The following is a 24,333-nucleotide window of genomic DNA, read 5'->3' on the forward strand; positions in this document are numbered from 1 at the left end:
CTACCCCCCCCCGGGTCCCCCACGAGGGATCCCGGGCTGTAGACGCCGCGCCAGCTGGAGCTCTGCAGACCGCGACTTCAGGCTGCCGGCTGCCCCGGGCCAGCGAAACGGAGCGCTTCCCTCCAGCGAGGGCTCACCCGCTCCACGCCGAGAGTCCACGCTGCGCCCGCCGCTGAAGCCCCGAGCGCGTCTCCGGGAAAGGCCGCGCCGATCCTTGATGTTAGGCCATGGGGGAGGCGACCTGGAAAAAGTCGCCTCTCCATGGAGGAGGCGACTGAAGCGGTTTCCCCCTCACCCCCCACACAAAACACACCGAGAACATCAAACACATACTTTAAAACATACTAAAAAAATAAAAAAAGTTGAAAAAACTAACGCGCTGCTGACATGGCTGCTGCCAGAGCAGCGCTCCCTACAAATACAAATGGTAATACAAATGTAAAATATTTTAACTGTACTCTCCTGGCCAACTGGCTTTATTTTATATTTACTCACTGGTTGCTGATGTATTGCCATTGGGTACAGATTCCTGATCCACTGTCATGCCATCAAGGAATACAGTCAGGTCACCAGTTTGTACCATCCCACTCTTATTTTCTAACGTCAGCTTCAACACTTCTTTAACATTTTCCACTAATGAAAAACAAAATAATTACAGCACAATAATATTTTGTTTGGTTATGTCTGCAAAAACAACACTTTGGCAAATTGTATATTTAGCTTTTAGCTAGAAATAATGCTAAAAACAAATTATAACTATTAACAACAATCTCCGTTAGAATATAGAAAGGTACAGCACTGGAACAGGCCCTTTAGCACACAATGGCTATGCTGAACATAATGCCAATGTAAACCAATCTTATCTGTCTGCATGTGATCCACACCACCTCCCTCCCAGCATATCCCTGTGCCTATTCTGTTAAATAGAGTTTTTAAGAAAGAAAAAAGCCTAAAATATTTCAAGTGAGGCAAGAAAGAAAGAGTCAAGTCAAGTCACATTTATTTATATAGCACATTTAAAAAAACAACTCTCGTTGGCCAAAGTGCTTTACATTTGTTATAAGAATAGTATAAACAAACAAACAAACTACATACATATATACATATAGCCCTCGCTCAGTGGACGTCAGGAAAGCCTTGGGAGTATAGATAAGATTTTAGTCTTGACTTCAAGGAGTCGATGGAGGGGGCAGTTCTGATGGGAAGGGGGATGCTGTTCCACAGTCTAGGAGCTGCAACCGCAAAGGCGTGGTCGCCCCTAAGCTTATGCCTAGACCGCGGGATATTCAGCAGCCCCAAGTTGGCCGATCTGAGGGACCTGGAGGTGGAGTGGTGGGTGAGAAGACTTTTAATGTAGGAGGGTGCAAGCCCATTGAGGGCTTTGTAGATATAGAGGAGGGTCTTGAAATGTATACGGAACCGCACAGGGAGCCAGTGGAGAGAGGCCAGGATCGGGGTGATGTGGTCCCTTTTTCGGGTGCCAGTCTTGGAAGCCTTGGAAAGAGAATGCCAGTAATTACCAAAAGCTGAAGTTTAAAAAGCCTATTTTGAGGAAAGTCTCAGAGAACTGAAGCCAAAATGCTTAGAATTACCAAGCAGGGAAACGAGACAGCTCGAGACAACTGCCAATTTAGGGAGTGGAATACAAAATAGACTTAAGTCAAAGAAATAAAGTTTGAGGTGAAACTGTGGTGCTGCTGTACCCCTTCTATTGCATTATCCTTGAATAACACCTTTCCAGTAACAGGTAACCCTAATAGGATAATGAATCTTAGTGATATACAGTATCATCACAAAACTTACATTTTCTGTTGTGTGTTTCCAAAGCTTGGCCAATGTCTAAGGTTGCTTTCCCTAATAAAGCATCAGATTTTATTGTATGATGGCTCCAGATTTTAAACTCCAATTTGGTGTGTGGCGTTACATTCCTGCATATAGAAAAAGTGGATTGTAATATGGGTCTAAGCAATATAATTAAAAAAAGAAAAATATACTCAATCATATCTTGATTCAGGGTTATTTTGAAAGATTGTAGCATCCACTATTTTTTATATAAACCATGACATTTTATGATAACAAACTAACATTTCAATAGCACAAAAGGGATGTTTTATTTTGTAAATGTTCTGAATTTTCCAACTCTGGTGGCATAGATGCAGGCAAGATACAGGAAATGTTCCCAATTTTGGGGGAGTCCAGAACCAGGGGTCACAGAGTTGTGAATCTGTGGAATCCTCTGCCACAGAAGGCAGTGGGGGCCAATTCACTGGATGTTTTCAAGAGAGAGTTAGATAGAGCTCTTAGGGCTAAAGGAATCAAGGGATATGGGGAGAATGCAGGAAAGGGGTACTGATTTTGGATGATCACTAATGATCATATTGAATGGTTCAACGAGCCGAAAGGCCTACTCCTGCACCTATTTTCTATGTTTCTATGAAGAGTGTTCAATATATTTTGCTCAGTAAAAAAATCAAAGTTGAAAAGTGATGGTTGATAAACCCATATATATGATTTCTTCTAATCAATAGTATTCACCTACTGCGTTAAACCAGCGAAAACCATACAAAACATTAAGAAAATCTCATGTTGGCATAAGGTTCAGAGTAATGAAAGGCCATTTTGCGCACACCAAGCCTGCACGGTGGCATAACGGTAGAGCTACTGCCTTACAGCGCCAGAGACCCGGGTTCGATCCTGACAATCGGTGCTTATCTGTACGGAGTTTGTACTTTCTCCCCGTGACCTGCGTGGGTTTTCTCTGAGATCTTCGGTTTCCTTCCACACTCCAAAGATGTACAGATGAGTAGGTTAATTGGCTTGGTATAATTGTATAAATGTAATATTGTCCCCAGCGTGTGCAGGGTAGTGTTAATGTGTGGGGATCGCTGGTTGGTGGGGCCTGTTTCCGCGCTGTATCTCTAAAAACGAAAAACTAAGCTGTCCCTTTCAATTGCTCACGTATTCTATTATTGACTTCCGCACCCTATCCTTCACCTGTACTTCCTGGATTGGGCAGTTTAGTATGGGATTAGTTTAGGTGAAGCCTCAATTCTTATCCTCTCTGTTATTTACTAGGGATCTGTCTCCAAGATTGCTGAGGTGGAATAGCAGAAAACGGTTGGAATTCAACATCACAAAAAAATGTTGGTATTGTCTTCCCATTTAAACATAAGTTTAGTATTTTGCCATCATTAATTTCCAGAAAATTCAATTTCACCATTTAGACAGTCCAATCCCTTTGTAATTTAGTGATAGGTTAGAACATATTTTCAAACTTATATTAATATTTCTTATACATCGAAAATAAACATTTGTCATTTTGCTTACATTGTTAAGTGTTCATCCCATTTTGGATTGGATGAACTATTTGATTTTGCAGATTTCTTTAGTTCTCCATCTGCTGATAATTCCACATAGATTGCAGTTCCAAACCAATTTTTTCTTCTTTTTAACTTTGCAGAAGCAACTATTAAGTAAAATTGTGGCACAAATTTAAGTAAATGCAGACAGAAGTTCTCTTAGAAACTTCAGAAGATCAAAACAAAGCGGCACAACAACATTTCTATTTGGGCAACACCATACTGACTTGTATTACCAAAATTATTCATGAGTATTTTCTTTGTTTTAATTCCAGAACAGTAAACCGCTCTCCATTTTATCCCAAACTATGTTTACATTAAAGCTGCTATTAAAAAATACCCTATTAACATATAGAGTCAGTGTGGAAACAGGCCCTTCGGCCCAACTCTGCCACACTGGACAACAATGTCCCAGATACCCTAGTCCCACTTGCCTGCGTTTGGTCCATATCCCTCCAAACCTGTCCTATCCATGTACCTGTCTAACTGTTTCTTAAACCAGAGGTCTCCAAACTATTGCCCGCGGGCCACATCCGGCCCGCCACAAGATTTTATCTAGCCCGCAGCAAGCTTTTAGCACGTTCCGTGCGGCGGGCTATTTAGCGGGTTCTGTGGTAGCACAGCTTTAGAGATACAGCGCGGAGACAGGCCCTTCGGCCTATTGAAGCGATGCCCTTATGCACAAGCACTATCCTACACCCACTTGGGACAAATTCAATTAACCTGCAAACGTGGAGTGTGCGAGGAAACCAGAGCACCCGGAGAGAACCCACGCAAGAACAAACTCCGTACAAACAGCACCCATATTCAGGATGGAACCCGGGTTTCTTGCCCTGTGAGGCAGCAACTCTACCGCTGCACCACCGTGCCACTGCTCCTGTGTTGCAAAGGCAAGTTGTGCGGGGTGGTAGCGTGGGGTGGGGAGTGGAGCAAGGGGAAGGGGGTGGAGGGGGAGCTAGTTGGCGGCAGGGTCAGTATGTAGCGGTCACCTCCCCCCCCCTCTTTGTTAATATGCCTGAGGGGTGATCACAGTGGGTGTGTTTGCGTGTGAGTGGAAGCGAGGAAGATAGAGTGTAAGAGAGCCTGTATGTGTGAGTCTGTGTGTGTGCGTGTGATTGTGTGTGTGTGTGTGTGTGTGTGTGTGTGTGTGTGTGTGTGTGTGTGTGTGTGTGTGTGTGTGTGTGTGTGCGTGTGCCTGTGTGCGGGTCTAAGTGTCTGTGTGTGTTTTGGTATGTGGGACTCCACGTGTGCGTGTGCGTTTCTGTGTGTCAGGGCTCGAAATTAGCGGTTGTCCGGGTGCCAATGGCCACCTAAAATGCCTGGCACTGCAGATGCTGGTTTATACCAAAGATAGATTAAAAAAAACTGAACTCAGCGGGTTAGGCAGCATCTCTAGAGAAAAGGAACGTGACGTTTCGTGTTGGCGGCGACTGTAGTGCAGGGCAAAGATACTAGGTGCGGGGTGGCAGAGGGCCGGAGTGAAAGACGGGCCCCGCACACTGGCAGCGGATCCACCTCTCCCACCCGCCCTGATAGCGGCCGCTGTGTGCCACTCCGCCAATAGCGATAAACGCTTTCAAAACAAACCCTTCCGCACACCGGAGCAGGGAGGGAGGGAGGAGGAAGAAGCCCCCTTCTGCCGTCTGAAGCAAAAATGTTATATCACCTGCACCGCTCGGCTCCGCACCTTCCTGTTGGCTGGCGGAGGAGGGGAGGCGGTGGCGAGGAGATCCCAAATGCCTCCCCCTTTGTTGGCGGCACTTGGCGGTGGACAGGGACGGCCAAGGCAGCGGGGCGATTGATGCCGGTGTTGTCCGAGGTGCGCTGTCCTTCCTTCCTCCCCACCTCCTCCCTCTCCCCCTCCCCCTCTCTCTCCCCCCCTCCCTCCCTCCCCCTCTCTCTCTCACACCCCCCTCCACCCCCCTTATCCTGGGACCTCTCCTCTCCATCCCGCACTGATCCCCATTCCCGCCTCTATTCAGTTCTCACTGACATCCCCTGTGCTCCCCTCCCCCTCCCATCCATTCATCCTGCACTGATTTCCCTATCCACCTTGCATTGATTCTCCTGCTACCCTCATCCATCCGACACTGGTCGCCTAATTCTTCCTGTACGGACTCCCCTTCCCATCCATCCTGTACTGCTCCCCCCCATTCATCCTGTACCGCTCCCCCCCATTCATCCTGTACCGCTCCTCCCATTCATCCCGTACTGACCCCCCATCCATTCTGTAGTAATCTCCCCGTTCATCTTTTACTGATCCCCCATCTATCCTGTAGTGAACCACCCATTCATCCTGCACAGACCATCCGATCCACTCTGTACTACCCCCCCATTCATCCTGCACAGATCCTCCCATCCATCCTGTAATAATCCCCCCATCTATGTTTGATAAGGGAATGCAATTAAATGTGTTTTAATTCCCAATGTTATTATTTGTTTTAATCCATAAAGATGGATTAATTAAATTGTGAACACGTGAAACATTAAAACTGCAGTGTTTGATTGTCACTTCTACCGTTGACATGTTATTACAGAATTCATTTTAACGACAAATCAATGCTCTAAATATGGAGTATCAGTACTGTAGTTATTTAATGAGCAACATTCACAACTATACGTTGGATTTATCGAGGTTTTACTTCTACAGTCGGTCATATACATCACAAATTTGGTCAGGAGATATTTCAGTTGAAATTTTAACGTTAATTCTGAAGTGGGAATGATGGAAACAGCGTTTATCAATAATTTTTTTTAAATCTGGTGCGTACAAACTGGGTATCTTCATTGCAGTTCACAACACATACATCTAATCTGAATGTCCGGTAATGTGGCATTTCGACACCTTTAAACATATTACCAAAAGAACATTTGCTGCAGTTATGTCCTTTGGCCATCTCTTGTCAGTTAGTGTAATGTTTAACCTGTCAGATGGGTATAGTCGGTTTAACAGCTATTATCATAAAATGCCTTTAGAATTTTCCTTGCAACCTGTATATTTTGTTGTGGATAAACTATGTGGGAAGCGAGAGTGTTTCGGTACCAATAGCAATAACGACCCATGCTATGGCCATGTCATAATAATTTTCGGTCCAGCACAGAAAACAGCTTGCATCAATCCGTAGTGTGCACGGTTAAGCATATATGTTACCATGGTCCAGGATTTATTGACACAGGTTGATCATACGCTGAATAATCCAACCACATTTTTGTCTGGAAGTGGAAAGAAATAATAGAAATTGCATTAATTTCAATGTGTAAAAGAGTATTATAATTTTGCTGCATGTCATTGTGGTATATATCATGTCTTGATTTAGTTTGTGACTTTATTTGAAGCAGAAATATTATGTGGATGCTTCATTGAGCATAATTCCGACTGGTAACTATGCACTTCGTCCGAGCACATTATTGCACGTGTCATGCAAGCAGTCTTAAATGACCACCTAAACTGTCATTTGGCAACCTAAAAAGCTGCCTAGGTTGCCCGACAGGCAACAGGGAAAAAAAGTTAAGTGAGAGCCGTGTGTGTGTGTGTGTGTGTGTGTGTGTGTGTGTGTGTGAATGTGTGTATGCATGTCACTGTGTGTGTGTGAGAATGTGTGTGTGTGTGTGTGAGAATGTGTGTCAATGTGTGTGTGTGTGTGTGTGTGTGTGAGAATGTGTGTCAATGTGTGTGTGTGTGTGTGTGTCCGTCAGTATGTGTGTGTCTATCAGTGTGTGTGTGTGTGTGAGAGAGAATATGTGTCAGTGTGTGTGTGTGTGTTTGTCACTGTGTATGTCAGTGTGTGTATGTGTGTGTGTGTGTGGTAGTATGTGTGTGTCTACCAGTGCGTGTGTCAGTGTGTGCGCGTGTGCGCGTGTGTGTGTCTGTGACATTTCTTTAATTTTTCCTATGGCCCGCAAAATTGTGCCAAATATATAATGTGGGCCTCATACTGAAAAGTTTGGAAGCACCTGTCTTAAACAATGGGATCATCCAAGCCTCAACTATCTCCCCTGGCAGCTTGTTCCATACACAACCACCCATTGTGTGAAAAGTTACCCCTCAGATTCCTATTAAATCTTTTCCCCTTCACCTTGAACCTATATACTCTCGTCCTAGATTCCCCCACTCTGGGCAAGAGACTGTGCATCTACCTGATCTATTCTTCTCATGACTTTGTATACGCCTAGACGATCTCCCCTCATCCTCCTGTGCTCCATGGAATAGAGACACAGCTTACTCAACCTCTCCCTATAGCTCACACCCTCTAGTCCTGGCAACAACCTTGTAAATCTTTTCTGAACCCTTTCAAGCTTGACAATATCTTTACTATAACATGGTGCCCAGAAATGATCATAATATTCTAAATGCGGTCTCACCAACGTATGATACAACTGCAACATGACCTCCCAACTTCTATACTCAATATTCTGACTGATAAAGGCCAAAATGCCAAAAGCCTTTTTGACCACCTTATCTATCTGCGACTAGACCTTCAAGGAACCATGCACTTGTACTCCTAGATCCCTCTGCTCTACAACACTACCTCGTGGCCTACCATTTATTGTGTAGGTCCTGCCTTTGTTCGACGTTCCAAAATGCAAGAGCTCACACTTCTCTGTATTAAATTCCATCAACCATTCCTACGCCCGCTCAGCGGGTTAGGCAGCATCTCTAGAGAAAAGGAACGTGACGTTTCGTGTTGGCGGCGACTGTAGTGCAGGGCAAAGATACTAGGTGCGGGGTGGCAGAGGGCCGGAGTGAAAGACGGGCCCCGCACACTGGCAGCGGATCCACCTCTCCCACCCGCCCTGATAGCGGCCGCTGTGTGCCACTCCGCCAATAGCGATAAACGCTTTCAAAACAAACCCTTCCGCACACCGGAGCAGGGAGGGAGGGAGGAGGAAGAAGCCCCCTTCTGCCGTCTGAAGCAAAAATGTTATATCACCTGCACCGCTCGGCTCCGCACCTTCCTGTTGGCTGGCGGAGGAGGGGAGGCGGTGGCGAGGAGATCCCAAATGCCTCCCCCTTTGTTGGCGGCACTTGGCGGTGGACAGGGACGGCCAAGGCAGCGGGGCGATTGATGCCGGTGTTGTCCGAGGTGCGCTGTCCTTCCTTCCTCCCCACCTCCTCCCTCTCCCCCTCCCCCTCTCTCTCCCCCACTCCCTCCCTCCCCCTCTCTCTCTCACACCCCCCTCCACCCCCCTTATCCTGGGACCTCTCCTCTCCATCCCGCACTGATCCCCATTCCCGCCTCTATTCAGTTCTCACTGACATCCCCTGTGCTCCCCTCCCCCTCCCATCCATTCATCCTGCACTGATTTCCCTCTCCACCTTGCATTGATTCTCCTGCTACCCTCATCCATCCGACACTGGTCGCCTAATTCTTCCTGTACGGACTCCCCTTCCCATCCATCCTGTACTGCTCCCCCCCATTCATCCTGTACCGCTCCCCCCCATTCATCCTGTACCGCTCCTCCCATTCATCCCGTACTGACCCCCCATCCATTCTGTAGTAATCTCCCCGTTCATCTTTTACTGATCCCCCATCTATCCTGTAGTGAACCACCCATTCATCCTGCACAGACCATCCGATCCACTCTGTACTACCCCCCCATTCATCCTGCACAGATCCTCCCATCCATCCTGTAATAATCCCCCCATCTATGTTTGATAAGGGAATGCAATTAAATGTGTTTTAATTCCCAATGTTATTATTTGTTTTAATCCATAAAGATGGATTAATTAAATTGTGAACACGTGAAACATTAAAACTGCAGTGTTTGATTGTCACTTCTACCGTTGACATGTTATTACAGAATTCATTTTAACGACAAATCAATGCTCTAAATATGGAGTATCAGTACTGTAGTTATTTAATGAGCAACATTCACAACTATACGTTGGATTTATCGAGGTTTTACTTCTACAGTCGGTCATATACATCACAAATTTGGTCAGGAGATATTTCAGTTGAAATTTTAACGTTAATTCTGAAGTGGGAATGATGGAAACAGCGTTTATCAATAATTTTTTTTAAATCTGGTGCGTACAAACTGGGTATCTTCATTGCAGTTCACAACACATACATCTAATCTGAATGTCCGGTAATGTGGCATTTCGACACCTTTAAACATATTACCAAAAGAACATTTGCTGCAGTTATGTCCTTTGGCCATCTCTTGTCAGTTAGTGTAATGTTTAACCTGTCAGATGGGTATAGTCGGTTTTAACAGCTATTATCATAAAATGCCTTTAGAATTTTCCTTGCAACCTGTATATTTTGTTGTGGATAAACTATGTGGGAAGCGAGAGTGTTTCGGTACCAATAGCAATAACGACCCATGCTATGGCCATGTCATAATAATTTTCGGTCCAGCACAGAAAACAGCTTGCATCAATCCGTAGTGTGCACGGTTAAGCATATATGTTACCATGGTCCAGGATTTATTGACACAGGTTGATCATACGCTGAATAATCCAACCACATTTTTGTCTGGAAGTGGAAAGAAATAATAGAAATTGCATTAATTTCAATGTGTAAAAGAGTATTATAATTTTGCTGCATGTCATTGTGGTATATATCATGTCTTGATTTAGTTTGTGACTTTATTTGAAGCAGAAATATTATGTGGATGCTTCATTAGGCATAATTCCGACTGGTAACTATGCACTTCGTCCGAGCACATTATTGCACGTGTCATGCAAGCAGTCTTAAATGACCACCTAAACTGTCATTTGGCAACCTAAAAAGCTGCCTAGGTTGCCCGACAGGCAACAGGGAAAAAAAGTTAAGTGAGAGCCGTGTGTGTGTGTGTGTGTGTGTGTGTGTGTGAATGTGTGTATGCATGTCACTGTGTGTGTGTGAGAATGTGTGTGTGTGTGTGTGAGAATGTGTGTCAATGTGTGTGTGTGTGTGTGTGAGAATGTGTGTCAATGTGTGTGTGTGTGTGTGTCCGTCAGTATGTGTGTGTCTATCAGTGTGTGTGTGTGTGTGAGAGAGAATATGTGTCAGTGTGTGTGTGTGTGTTTGTCACTGTGTATGTCAGTGTGTGTATGTGTGTGTGTGTGTGGTAGTATGTGTGTGTCTACCAGTGCGTGTGTCAGTGTGTGCGCGTGTGTGCGTGTGTGTGTCTGTGACATTTCTTTAATTTTTCCTATGGCCCGCAAAATTGTGCCAAATATATAATGTGGGCCTCATACTGAAAAGTTTGGAAGCACCTGTCTTAAACAATGGGATCATCCAAGCCTCAACTATCTCCCCTGGCAGCTTGTTCCATACACAACCACCCATTGTGTGAAAAGTTACCCCTCAGATTCCTATTAAATCTTTTCCCCTTCACCTTGAACCTATATACTCTCGTCCTAGATTCCCCCACTCTGGGCAAGAGACTGTGCATCTACCTGATCTATTCTTCTCATGACTTTGTATACGCCTAGACGATCTCCCCTCATCCTCCTGTGCTCCATGGAATAGAGACACAGCTTACTCAACCTCTCCCTATAGCTCACACCCTCTAGTCCTGGCAACAACCTTGTAAATCTTTTCTGAACCCTTTCAAGCTTGACAATATCTTTACTATAACATGGTGCCCAGAAATGATCATAATATTCTAAATGCGGTCTCACCAACGTATTATACAACTGCAACATGACCTCCCAACTTCTATACTCAATATTCTGACTGATAAAGGCCAAAATGCCAAAAGCCTTTTTGACCACCTTATCTATCTGCGACTAGACCTTCAAGGAACCATGCACTTGTACTCCTAGATCCCTCTGCTCTACAACACTACCTCGTGGCCTACCATTTATTGTGTAGGTCCTGCCTTTGTTCGACGTTCCAAAATGCAAGAGCTCACACTTCTCTGTATTAAATTCCATCAACCATTCCTACGCCCGCCTGGCCAATCGATCCAGATCCTGCTGCAATCGTTCACAACCATCTTCACTATATGCAAAACCACTAACTTTTGTATCATTAGCAAACTTGCTAATCTTGTCCTGTATGTTCTCATCCAAATCATTGATGTAGATGACAAACAGTAACGGGCCCAGCACCGAACCCTGAGGCACATCACTAGTCACAGGCCTCCAGTCTGAGAAGCAACCTTCCAACATCACCCTCTGCTTCATTCCATAGAGCCAATTTGCTATCCATTTGGCTATTTCTCCCTGGATCCCATGTGATCTAACCTTCCAGAGCAGCCTACCTTGCGGAACCTTGTTGAATGCCTTACTGAAGTCCATGTGCACAATATATAAAGGAAAGATTGAAAGAAACCCTTTTTATTCCTTTAGATGCAAGTCAGAGAGAATCTGAATTAGTTATCTTCTCTTTAGTTATGTTACAGAAGTTGTTTTAATCATGCCAGACATGAGAATGTTATAGTTGCGGGAACACAAGAATAAGCCAAGATTAGGAAAATACATTTTACTGATCCCGGAACAACTTCAGTATCTAAATTAGGATATCATTGAAACCAGTACGTCCAAAAATGATTTTACTTGTTTTCCTTTTACAATTAATTAATTAAAATCTAAATTCCCTTTATCTGATTTTGGCTTATTTTCATTGATGACTATGGCCTACCTTTTTCAGTAGTTTATGCACTTTCATTCATAAAATTTGAGCTCTTTTTTTTGAACAGTTTAACCTCTTTGTACATGTCAATCAAGTACACTTGATAATACTCTCATTGCATGTACAGAGACTAATCATGACCCTCCAATTTGGCTAGTTATTGGCATTGTGCCCAATCAACATAATAACAATGCAAGCCACATATTCCAACCATCTCCCTGGCATCTGACTGAACTAATACCAGACTACAGGTCCCGTCTGAAGAGTCTGAAAAGTCTGAAGAGGGATCTTGACCCGAAACGTCACCCATTCCTTCCCTCCAGAGATGCTGTCAGTCCCGCTGAGTCACTCCAGCATTTTTTGTCTATCGACAGGTCTTCCGCAGGTTACCACGGGGTTCCGTTCCCACAAACAGTTCATAACACAAACAGTTTACAAGTTGGAAATGTGACCAACAACAATATTCCCACAGGGTGGAGATAAATGCAGTCCCACAGCTGGCAAATCCTTCCTGTCAGTCCCAAACACTCATTCTGATGTATAAGCAGTACATTAGTCGGGTGGTCGTAAGCTGAGAGAAATGGTATTTTGCAACTATTACAAAATAGTTGACGCTGAGCTAAGTTTCAACCATATTTCCATGGCATCACTTAGTCACCTAGGGCAGTACGGTGATGCAGTGGTAGAGTTGCTGCCTTACAGCGCTAGAGACCCGGGTTCGATCCTGAATACGGGTGCTGTCTGTACGGAGTTTGTTCACTCCCTGTGACCACGTGGGTTTTCTCCGAGATCTTCGGTTTCCTCTCAGAGTCGAAAGACGTACAGGATTGTAGGTTGATTGGTTTGGTATAAATATAAATTGTCCTTATTGTGTGTAGGGTAGTGCAGGGATCATTGGCCGGCGTGGACTCGGTGGGCCAAAGGGCCTGTTTCCACGCTGTATCTCTAAACTAAACCCTTAGAACATTGCCAACTACATTCTGTCTCAGCTGAAATCATCATTGGAAATAGTTCCTTTAAATTTGGTTGTTCCATCCCATTTTTGGACAACTTCACATCTTCCACTCTCTGTAAGCTTAAGTGCATTCAATACCCTGCTCTCCATATCCTAAATCAAACCAAACCCTATTCATCAAGTGTCTATGTATTTGCTTAAATACATCAACTCCTAGAGAAACAATCTAGGATAGTTGGCATAAACAGATAGGCAGAGGTTCGCTTGCACCTCCTCCCACCTCAGTTCCTGTATCCACTGTTCCAGGTGTCAACTCCTGTATATCAGCGAGACCAAGCACAGGCTCGGCGATCATTTAGCTGAATACCTCCGCCCAGTCCGCCTAAACCTACTTGATCTCCCGGTTGCTAAACACTTTAACTCCCCCTCCCATTCCCACACTGACCTTTCTGTCCTGTGCCTACTTGAGTGTCGAAGTGAGGTCCAGCGCAAATTGGAGGAACAGCACCTTATATTCCGCTTGGGGAGCTTACACCACAGCGATATAAACATGAACTTCTCTAACTAATTTTCCCTCTCTCCCCATCCCCTTCCCAGTTTTCCAACCAGTCTTACGGTCTCCGACTACATTTTATCTCTGTTTGCTTTGTTGTTACCTTCTCTGGACTAACAATGATCTATTCTACATTTTCCTTGATCTCCATTCCCTTTGTCCTGTTTTCACACCTTACCCTTCGTTATCTATACACTTCCTTATCTATGTGCCTCCCACTCCCCTCACATCAGTCTGAAGGGTCTCGACCCTTCTCTCCAGAGATGTTGCCTGTCCCGCTAAGTTACTCTGAGTTACTCCAGCATTTTGTGTCTATCCTAGATAAACAATGTCCAATAACAACATTTTTATTCGTGTTTTCAAATCTGTCTTAAGCTGCAACCTTCCCCCTCTCTCTCTCTCCCCCTGTAACTTCTCCAGCTTTACACTTCTCCAACGTTTCTGTAGTTACCAGATTTGTCTGTTTTGTCCAACCGTACCTATACATCATTTGGTTATTCCATTATTCTACTTTAATATTTAGCATGCCTTGGATTTTGCACTACAATCTTGCACCATCCTGCAGTTTTGCCCTCGTCTTTGCAGTTATTGTTATATTTATTATTACTATTTGTATACTGTTTACTCCATAAGCTTCATATGAACAAGGTATTTCATTGCACCTAGTTTATATGACAATAATCTATTCTTATCTAATATGTGTATTGTTTAGACTATAGGTGCAGGAGTAGGCCATTTGGCCCTTCGAGCCAGCACCGCCATTCAATGTGATCATGGCTGATCATCCACAATCAGTACCCCATTCCTGCCTTCTCCCCATATCCCCTGACTCTGCTATCTTTAAGAGCCCTATCTAGCTCTCTCTTGAAAGTATCCAGAGAACCAGCCTCCACCACCTTCTGAGGCAGAGAATTCCACAGACTCACTACACTCTGTGAAAAAGTGTTCTCTCATCTCCGTTCTAAATTGCTTACCCCTTTTTCTTAAACTGTGGCCCCTGGTTCTGGATTCCCCCAACATCGGAAACATGTTTCCTGCCTCTAGCGTGTCCAATCCCTTAATAATCTTATATGTTTCAATAAGATCCCCTCTCATCCTTCTAAATTCCAAAGTATACAAGCCCAGCCGCTCCATTCTCTCAGCATATGACATTCCTGCCATCGCGGGAATTAACCTCGTGAACCTACGCTGCACTCCCTCAATAGCAGCATATCAGCAATAGGTGCGTCTCATAAAGGAAGGTGCGTTGCGAGTTGGCTGCCCTGCCAGCAACGTGTCCGTTATTTCGACTGTTTGTCCAAATGTTTGTTTTAGTGTCTCTCGGTCTGTCTTATGTGGGGGGTGGTGGAGGGGGGGAAGGGGGAAATCGTTTTTTTCAGTCATTTTCTCGACAGAGGCGACTTTTTCCATGTCGTTTCTCCGCCTTCACTCTCGCTTCAGCAGCCGGCGCAACATGGACTTTTCCCATCGCAAAGCGGGGGCAAAGCCCTGCCGGGGTCGCCAGAGAGGAGTGCTCCGATCGCTAGTCTGGTGACTGGCATCATGGGGCTGTGGTCTGCGGAGCTTCTAGGCGCAGGCATGGCGTGGACTTACCATCCGAAGTCTGGGATCCCTTGCCGGGAATCGCCGGAGAAGAGCTCCGACCGCCGGCCTGCAGCCTATAACATCCTGAAGCCGCGGTCTCCGGTAGCAAAGTGCCGTTTCGGGCAATCCAAGCCGCGGAGTGTGTCCGACTGTCCCGACGTCGGAGTTTCGATCAACCCGACAAGAGGGCCTGTACATCCGGCCGTCCGTAGCAGTGATTACGGAGAATTCATGGCCCCAACCACGGAAGAACAAAAGGAGGAGGACTGACTGAAACTTTGTTGCCTTCCACCAAAATGAAGAATACTGTGGTGGATGTTTGTGTTAAATTCTATTGTGTATTGTGTGTTTTTTTTTAAATAAGTGTATCGGTGCATGGCAAATTCATTTCACTGTACCTTAGTTGGTGCATGTGACGAATAAATTTGACTTTGAGCAAGAATGTCCTTCCTCAAATTTGGAGACCAAAACTACACACAATACTTCAGGTGTAGTCTCACTAGGGCCCTGTACAAATGCAGAAGGACCTCTTTGCTCCTATACTCAACATGCCATTTACTTTCCACACTGCCTCCTGAATGCTTACTTTCATCGACTGATGAACAAGGATCCCCAAATCCCATTGTACTTCCCCTTTTCCCAACTTGACATGATTTAGATAATAATCTGCCTCCTTGTTTTTGCTACCAAAGTGGTTAACCTCACATTTATCCACATTAAACTGCTTCTGCCATGAATCTGCCCACTCACCCAAACTGTCCAAGTCACCCTGCATTCTCATAGCATCCTCCTCACATTCACACTGCCACCCAGCTTTGTGTCATTTGCAAATTTGTTAGTTACTTGTAATCCCTTCATCTAAATCATTAATATATATTATTTAATATGAATAATATTTTTATTATTAATATTTAAGAAATAAAATAAGAAACTAGCATTCTATTAACTTTGTTGTGTGTTTTGCCGCTTCATATACACATTGAATTTGCATAGTATGTTCTTTTCTGGTCTGCACACATTTATTTGTAAGATAATTCAACACTACAATGTTCCTCGAAAAACTGAGGTTCTCAAATATCAGCAGCAGATAATTACACCCAGAAACACTCTGTAGGTGCATCAACATTGTGATTTGGGACTTGCAAGGTGATCTACTCAATTCCATTCACTGCAGTCATGACCTACATTAAAATATATTGCTATTTATAATCTATATGATTAAACTGATTATTACAAAAATATACATGCCGAAGTTGGGTTGTGTATAAAAAGCAATAAAGTTTCAACAAAATAAATTGTTAAGATTATTTTAGTCTATTTAATGATATTCATTTAACGATCTACCCTAAAAGAACTAATGTTAAAATTAATACATTTTATTTAAAATGTAAAACATTAATCACATTAAAATTAAAAGCAGATAAATATTTTCATAAGCACCAATTAATGTCGCCTAGGCCACCGAGTAATTTAGTGATAAAGAGCCAGAATTTTACAACACAGAAACAGATCCTTCTGCCCAACTCATCCATGCATGTTTTTATGCCCATCTATGCTAATTCCATTTGCCCGTATTTGGTCCGTATCCCTTACTCTTTTCCTCTCCAAGAGCCTGTCCAAATGCCTTTTAAATGCTGTAATTGTATCCTCAGGTCTTTAGACACCCTCCGTACACCCCCACCTCTGGCCAAGAAAAAAGACTCTGATTATCTACTATCTATTCCGTCTTACTTTATATAGGTAACTCCTATGATCCAGAGATATTATACCCAACCCATCAATCTCTCCTTATGACTACAGCCTTCCATTCCAGGTAAAATACTGGTGAAATTGATCAGCATTCTTTTTCATGCTACCATAGCTATCCTGTACTGAGCCAACCAGGACTGTACATTATAATTAATCTAAGTGTGTCCTGACCAATGTTTCATACAGCTGCAACTCAACATCCCAATTATACTTAAAGCCTCAACCAATAAAAGCAAGCATGCCACATGTCTTCTTCATTACCTTATCCACCTGTGTCGCTATTTTCAGGAAGTTATGAACTTGCAATCCAACATCTACTCTCGGTTACTCCTTGTTCTGTACACACTCCAATAGTATTTGACACCCCATAATGTATCACCTGTATCTGGTCTGGATTAAATTCAATGTTTCTATCACTCTGCCCAACCCTCTGTATCCTTTTACAACCTTATTCACCATCTGGCTCTCCACCAAATGTTGTGTCACCATTAAACTCACTAATCAGTCCATTTTAATTTTCATCCAACTCATTTATATGGCAAACAATAGAGGGTCTCAGCGTCTATCCCTGACCGATGTTTGCAGACTTCCAATCAGAAGAAAAAACCCTCCACTGCTATCTCTGCCTAATATAACCAAGCCAATGTTGGATCCAGTTTGTCAACAAACCTTGGATCCCATGAGCTTGAAGCCTCTAGATCAGCTTATCTTGCAGGACTGAGTCAAAAGCCCTGCTAAAGTCCATGTAAACCATGTCTACTGCTCTGCCTTCATCAACTTCAACACATATAAAAGTTTTGAAATACTTGTCAAAACTTCAATTTTACCTTTCTCTATCGTTAATTTTTCAGTTGCTGGTTTACATGGTTAGTATTTAGTTTGCACGGACCAAAGATATTTATTCTCTAATTGGCAATAAGTGTACGTCCAATGACACCATAACTGCATTTGATTAACAGGTCATGTGCAAATTTATTGACAGCGTTAATGGTCGACAACGTTATGGAAGAACTGTTAACAAGTTGCACAACTTGCAATTATCACCTGTTAAATTATCGTGTTCAATGTTAATGTCAAATTACAGACAATCTTAAAGTTGTGTGGCATTAGAGATAATGGATTTGATAATCTATTTGAAACACTGTCATTTGATTCACCACTATAAAGCAATGAGCATCATATTTTTAGGAAGGCACTCTACATTTAATGAAGCTTGGGATCATACATTCCAATTGTGCAGGTTATGGTCTGAGTAAAAGTGCCCTCTCACCATACCCCATATCTCATAATCAATTCCACAAGCCTATAGGAAAGTTATGCCCAGGTTCTTGTGCCTTTCCCCCCCAAATCTACTTTGGAGTGCTATCCTTTACCGTGCTTTTGCTGCCCTTGTTCTGCTAGCTGTAGAGGACATAGGCATGGAAGGTGCTTTCTAAGGAGTCATGGTAAGTTGCTGCAGTACATCCTGTAGATGTTACTCACAGCTGCTACTGTGCATTGGTGGTGGATATGGTTCCTAACAAGCAGGCTGCTATGTGCGTGAGAACTAGGAATTTTACAACAGTGATGTAATCCAGCTAGAATTATGGGACATCATTAAAACGCATGTTGTATTCTTCTACAATGATTCTGTAAAATCAAACTCTGCTTTCCTCAAGTCTCACCTTTGGACCAAAATCTACAAAAAGTTAAATTCACAACAAATTTATCTGGGCTGAAATGATCAAATGAAAACTAAAAAGAAAAATCACCAATTTAAAACAAAAGAAAGTGACAAAACTCTTCAAAACACACCCATCCTCAACTTATTTATCCAGAAAGTTTAAAAAATATTTCCATTTACTATACCTTTGGGATATTTCATTGCAGATGCAAATACACATTAAGGAACTTTATTTTAAAGCTTTTTCATTTAGTAACCTAGTTATATGAAATGCCAAGGGAGTACCATTAAAAAACAACTTTTTTTGACATCTTCCCAATTAAACATCTTAAATGTTCTGTGATTCAAGACCACTTTGCAACAGGAGAATATAAATCATCAAATACTATAAGAAAATCTGTTTTTTTGTTGAAAACTTTATTTCAACAATTCTCATGACAAGAATGCCTCATCATAAATTCTGGTGTAGTTTTAAGTACAATTATCATGGAGAGAAAACAACATACCAGTTATGTGCAACTGTGATCTTCCATTTTGATTGTTACTTGAACAAGTTGTGGCCATGTCCCATGCAACTTTAGCCTACAAAGAAGGAAAATTAAGCATTACGGACACTGTTACATATCTACTTATTTATTTCAGTTGTCATATCGATGGAGTTAATTGTATTATTTTCATAAAATATTTTGCCATCCTGTTCATTAAAAGAGAATAGCATCTTCTTAGCTTTATACAGTACCCATCATATATTTACTATGATCCTAAACATGTTACAACCAATGCAGGATTTCTGAAGGGCAAAAGCATGTAAAAACCATGGCGAACAATTACTCCTACAAACAACAATGACTAAATAATTTGGTGCACTGAGATTATAAATACTGTTCAGAACACTGTAGAAAAACAGATAACCTGTTTTAGAAAACCGTCAAGTCAAGATGAGTTTGTTAAGTGGTAAGGTGCAGGTATAATGAAACATTTGCAGCAACATCACGGGAACATCGACTGAAACATACATAAACACAATTTAATATAAAGTTCTGGAAGACTGTAAAACGTTAAACTCTAAAGTTAAACTGTTTGTATCAATGGCATCTTCCGTGGGAAGAGGCACACTTAACAAGTTGTGGGAATAGAATTTGGCCATTCGTCCCATCGAGTCTACTCCGCCTTTCAATCATGGCTGATCGCAGCCTCATAATCCCATTTTCTTGCCTTCTCCCCATAACCCCTGACACCCGTACTAATCAAGAATTTGTTTATCTCTGCCGTAAAAATATCCACTGACTTGGCCTCCACAGCCCTCTGTGGCAATGAGTTCCACAGATTAACTACCCTCTGACTAAAGAAGTTCCCCCCCCACCTCCTTCTTAAAAGATCGTCCTTTAATTCTGAGCCTATGACCTCTGGTCCTAGACTCTCCCACCAGTGGAAACATCCTATCCACATCCACTCTATCTATGCCTTTCATTATTCTGTAAGTTTCAATGTGGTCCCCCCTCAACCTTCTAAACTCCTGCGAGTAGAGGCCCAGTGCTCATCAAATGCACTTGAATCTGATGGGTCAGATGTAATTGCCCTATTGTCCTTGTGCTTAAAGCGAGCATAGAATAATGCCGTGCATTATGAGGAAGATGAAAAGGTTTATGCAAAAGTGAGGAAGATTATGAAACTCAAATTTAAAAAAAAGTCAAGTCACCCATCTAAAATACATTTTAAAATGGTGAGAGCTTGAAAAATATTGGTGTACAGAGAGATCTGGGTAAACCTTATACACAAATCACTAAATGTTAATGATCAGGTACAGCAAATAATTAGAAAAGTAAATGGTATGTTGGCATTTACTGCAAGAAGACATAAGAATTGGCATTTAAATTGCAATTACAAAGACTACTCCTGATATATTCTGTGCTGGTTTTGTTTCTCTCCAAGGAAGGATATACATGCAATAGAAAACATGGGCAAAAATATTCCGTGGCTCTTGTGGAAATTGATAGTCATTGGCCCTACGGAATTCACATAAGCAGCTGTGAAGAATGTTAAAAAACAAAGACACACCACAATGAATTACTGACTGTGCACATGACAGTTCGTGCTGCACAAGTGCCTGTATTCCCAACTGCACATAGAATTTAACTGCAATCAGCCCATTTTGTACTAATCAGTGTTATAATGTAAAAGTACTGGTGGCTTCTTGGGCCGGTTTATGAATCAAACTTCTTAAAATTTGGAAAAAACAAATGAGGCAAAATTTATTGTTGAGTCTGATTACCGTGAGAAGGTGGGCCCTCTATTTAGAGCAGTCTCTACTGCAATAGTTCCCCTGTGACTATAGATGCTTCAGGACGAGGGAAATGCTGTCAATGTTGATTTATTGAATAGTACATCGCATTGACAGTACATACGATAGATAGCCCGAGGCACCACTGTTGGAGGGAGGGTGGGGGAAGGTAGGGGAAGGTGGAGGGAGGGGGAAGGGGTTGGGTTTCTGACCTGATTAGCATTGAACTACGAAACTTGCAACTACGGTATGTCCCTTCACTCAAGCAATTAATTCCACAAGTCATGTTACTTTGTAACAATGGTAAGGTTATCTCATGGAATGCATAATTTATTAAGATGTAGTTGCAGCTCTCCACAAAACTAATCATTTCCCCTTCATGTAATTATCCATAAGATGCACTCATAACTGTTTACTGCTATTTTCCTCATCTAAGCTTTACCTCATGTTGCTTAAATGACTAGCCTACATTTTTCTTAGCACAATGTTGCACTGTATCCATTTTCCCCCACTGGTTTTAATCTTATCCATTCATCAAAGCATATATACACTTCAGTATTACTGTGTTACTTTTCTATTCTGACCTTCATAACAAGGTTTTTACTTTATACAAAATCATTTCTCTGTGTACAATATGAATTAAGATGAAGACACCATATTGTTTGAACTTGAAGATGTAAAGGTTTTTGGGAAACGCCACAACATGAAATGTTTAGGAATGAAATTAGGTTCAAAATCACCCAAATGGAATAGATGTACAGCTGCCTACATTCAGAAGGAGTCAACAGATTCAGAAAAGAGCAAGAAAGGAAGCAAGTGCAAGAAATTACATTGAGGATAAGAGCATACAAGTATCAGAGTGTGGGAATCTCTAGTAAGATTGTATTTTGAAAGTTGCAACTGGTGAATAAAACATTATATGTAAGAGCTGTAATTTTAATGTATTTGTGTCAGCAAAGAGTGAAGATGATGGAGTAAATTTCAAAGTTGTGGATTAATATGGGTGTCAGGGGTTATGGGGCGAAGGCAGGAGAATGGAATTAAGATAGGGAGAGAAAGATCAGCCATGATTGAATGGCGGAGTAGACCTGATGGGCTGAATGGCTTAATACTGCTCCTATCACTTACGGACTTGATACAATGTGTTTGCCAATACTGACAAGGGATGAATTATTATGCACACTACACAAACAATCAATAGACAATTGACAATAGACAATAGGTGCAGGAGCAGGCCATTCGAGCCAGCACCGCCAATCAATGTGATCATGGCTGATCATCCCCAATCAGTACCCCGTTCCTGCCTTCCCCCCATATCCCGACTCCGCTAAGAGCCCTATCTAGCTCTCTCTTGAAAGCATCCAGAGAACCCGCCTCCACCGCCCTCTGAGGCACAGAATTCCACAGCCTCACAACTCTCTGTGAGAAAAAGTGTTTCATCGTCTCCGTTCTAAATGGCTTACTCCTTATTCTTAAACTGTGCGGCCTGGTTCTGGACTCCCCCAACATCGGGAACATGTTTCCTGCCTCGTTAAGAGGATTTTCTGTGAGCTTGCAAATACTGTTAGTAACACAATGAGTGGAAGGTGACAAGTACTGCAGGGTGGTGGGGAAATGGAAATTGCAAAAGCCATTATTAAGAGGCAGCAGAAAGGGCGGAGACGTGTTGGCGTTCGGTGCTTGGACGTGTTATTGTTGGGCACGATGCACAGAGTGGAAATTAGGTAAGGAAGCTTTGTAGAGTGTGAGATAGGAAGCAAAGTTGAAAATCAGAACTGGAAGCAGATGAAGCTTGGGACGATTGAGGGAGCGAAAGAGTGTAAAATTGCTAGTGGTATCAATGCAGTAGGATATTAGGTCTGTAAACAATTCAAAGGTGACTGAAGTAATGCAGCATACTGGAAAGTTTAGGGCCAACTCGCCTTAAAAAGACGTGTAGGAAGGAACTGCAGATGTTGGTTTATACCGAAGATACATACAAAATGCTGGAGTAACTCAGCAGATCAGGCAGCATCTCTGGAGAGAACGAATAGGTGAAGAAAGGTTCCGACCCAAAACTTTACCTATTCCTTTTCTCCAAAGATGATGCCTTACCACAGGGTTACTCTAGCATTTTGTGTCTATCTTAGCCTTAAAAATACACTAGAGACAAAATGAAGTGCCCGTAATGGAATACTGTAGAGATATCTGTAACAAATATTGTGCTTCAATTAAGAATTGGCAAAGAGAGGATACAGATATGAGATCAAGAAAATGTTTAACTGCACAAAATTGAAGTACACTCCTTTTATTTCTTTGAAGATCTGGAAGCTGACAAATGGATGGATTGAACGGTAAACAAACGTGTTGAAACAGTGAGTTCAATTTAGGCCTGTTTGATGCATATCTGGGCAGCACAATGGTGCAGCTGGTAGAGTTGCTGCCAAACAACACCTGAGGCCCAGGTTCAGTCCTGGCCTGGGCTGCCTGCGGTCTGTGTGGAATTTGCACATTTTCCCTGTGGCAGGGTGGATTTCCTCTGGGAGCTCCAGTTTCCTCCCACATCCCCAGGAAGAGATGACGAGAATGTAGGGTGAATTTAAAAAAATGAGATTAAGATAATATTAGTGGAAAAGAGTGATTGATGGATGATGTGGACTCAGTACTGTTTCAGTACTGTATTTTTCTGTGACGACAAGACCGCGATCAATCGGCAATTCTCAATGAGTGAGATGACTAACTAACCAGGCAATGACAGCGACAACAGCTTGCAATTTTGAAAGAGTTTGATATAGAAAAAATTCCCAATGCTTTTTATGGAGCTTAGGGAAGCCAATGTAAGCAGCATGCAGATCAGGTCTTGCTAAGCCCAAGTAAGGAAAGCTTACAGGGAATAGGCTATTGCAATATCAGCAGAGGCTTCAAGACAACATGAAAGTAGGAGGGCATATCATGATCCATGTGGACCAACTGTTACTCAGGGGAAAATCAAGAGCTAAGATAGAAAAAAAAATTGTATGTATTGGCATAAATGATATAAGTAGAAAAAGAGATGAGATCCTGTATGGTGAATGCAGAGAATTAGGCATGCTAGTAAGGGTAGGAATTTGAGGATGAGACAGATAAATGTGTGGCTTTTAAGTTGGTGCAGGAGGTAGAGATTCTACCTCTCTCCTCTCCAAAAAAATTTGGACCATTAGGTTTTCTTCTGGGGCAAAGCAACTATTCCATCATACATCAATTTCATATCTTCATTCATATCTATCCTCATATCTTCAGCAAACCAAACCCTTGAATAAGGTATTCATTAAATTTTCAAATTTCTCTTTTTTTCTCTTATGCTGTAGAGGCACAAACGTCGTGAATAAATTATTTCTTTATTCAGGCATTGTAGGTAAATTATACATGCACATTTAGCACTCTAACATAATAGTCATTGTTGCCGCTGAGAGGCTGTTGCCTCATGGGCTCGAGCTGAGCTCCTGCTGAGGTGGGAGGACACTCTCATGAAGAGAGAGGAAGAGAGCGAGAGAATGAAGGGTACGCCCCTATACCCCTTGACCCTACCCCCGACTGCCGAGGGATCGCATAGCAAGAGTGGCCTAACCACTAGGTGCCACTACAATGCTATATTAAAATAACT

The 24,333-nt window shown here is 42.6% G+C and overlaps 1 protein-coding gene across 4 annotated transcripts in view; it reads right to left on the reverse strand.

The window, feature by feature from the left end:
• Positions 1 to 19,020, reverse strand: part of wwp1 (WW domain containing E3 ubiquitin protein ligase 1) — a 62,345-nt gene extending 43,325 nt beyond the window's left edge. For 2 of the 4 annotated variants that reach the window (XM_033020186.1, XM_033020184.1), the window contains exons 1-4: positions 18,937 to 19,009; positions 3,328 to 3,466; positions 1,804 to 1,928; positions 496 to 633 (exon numbers count right to left, since the gene is read on the reverse strand). In XM_033020186.1, the coding sequence (XP_032876077.1) occupies positions 496 to 633; positions 1,804 to 1,928; positions 3,328 to 3,466; positions 18,937 to 18,994 (460 nt within the window). In that variant the 5' untranslated portion in view covers positions 18,995 to 19,009. Of the gene's footprint in view, positions 1 to 495; positions 634 to 1,803; positions 1,929 to 3,327; positions 3,467 to 18,936 lie in introns of all 4 variants that reach the window. The other 2 variants (XM_033020188.1, XM_033020187.1) reach the window with 2 other exon arrangements.
• Positions 19,021 to 24,333: the final 5,313 nt, after the last annotated feature.

The sequence above is a fragment of the Amblyraja radiata genome, chromosome 4 (assembly GCF_010909765.2).
Source record: "Amblyraja radiata isolate CabotCenter1 chromosome 4, sAmbRad1.1.pri, whole genome shotgun sequence".
Taxonomy (NCBI): Eukaryota; Metazoa; Chordata; class Chondrichthyes; order Rajiformes; family Rajidae; genus Amblyraja; species Amblyraja radiata.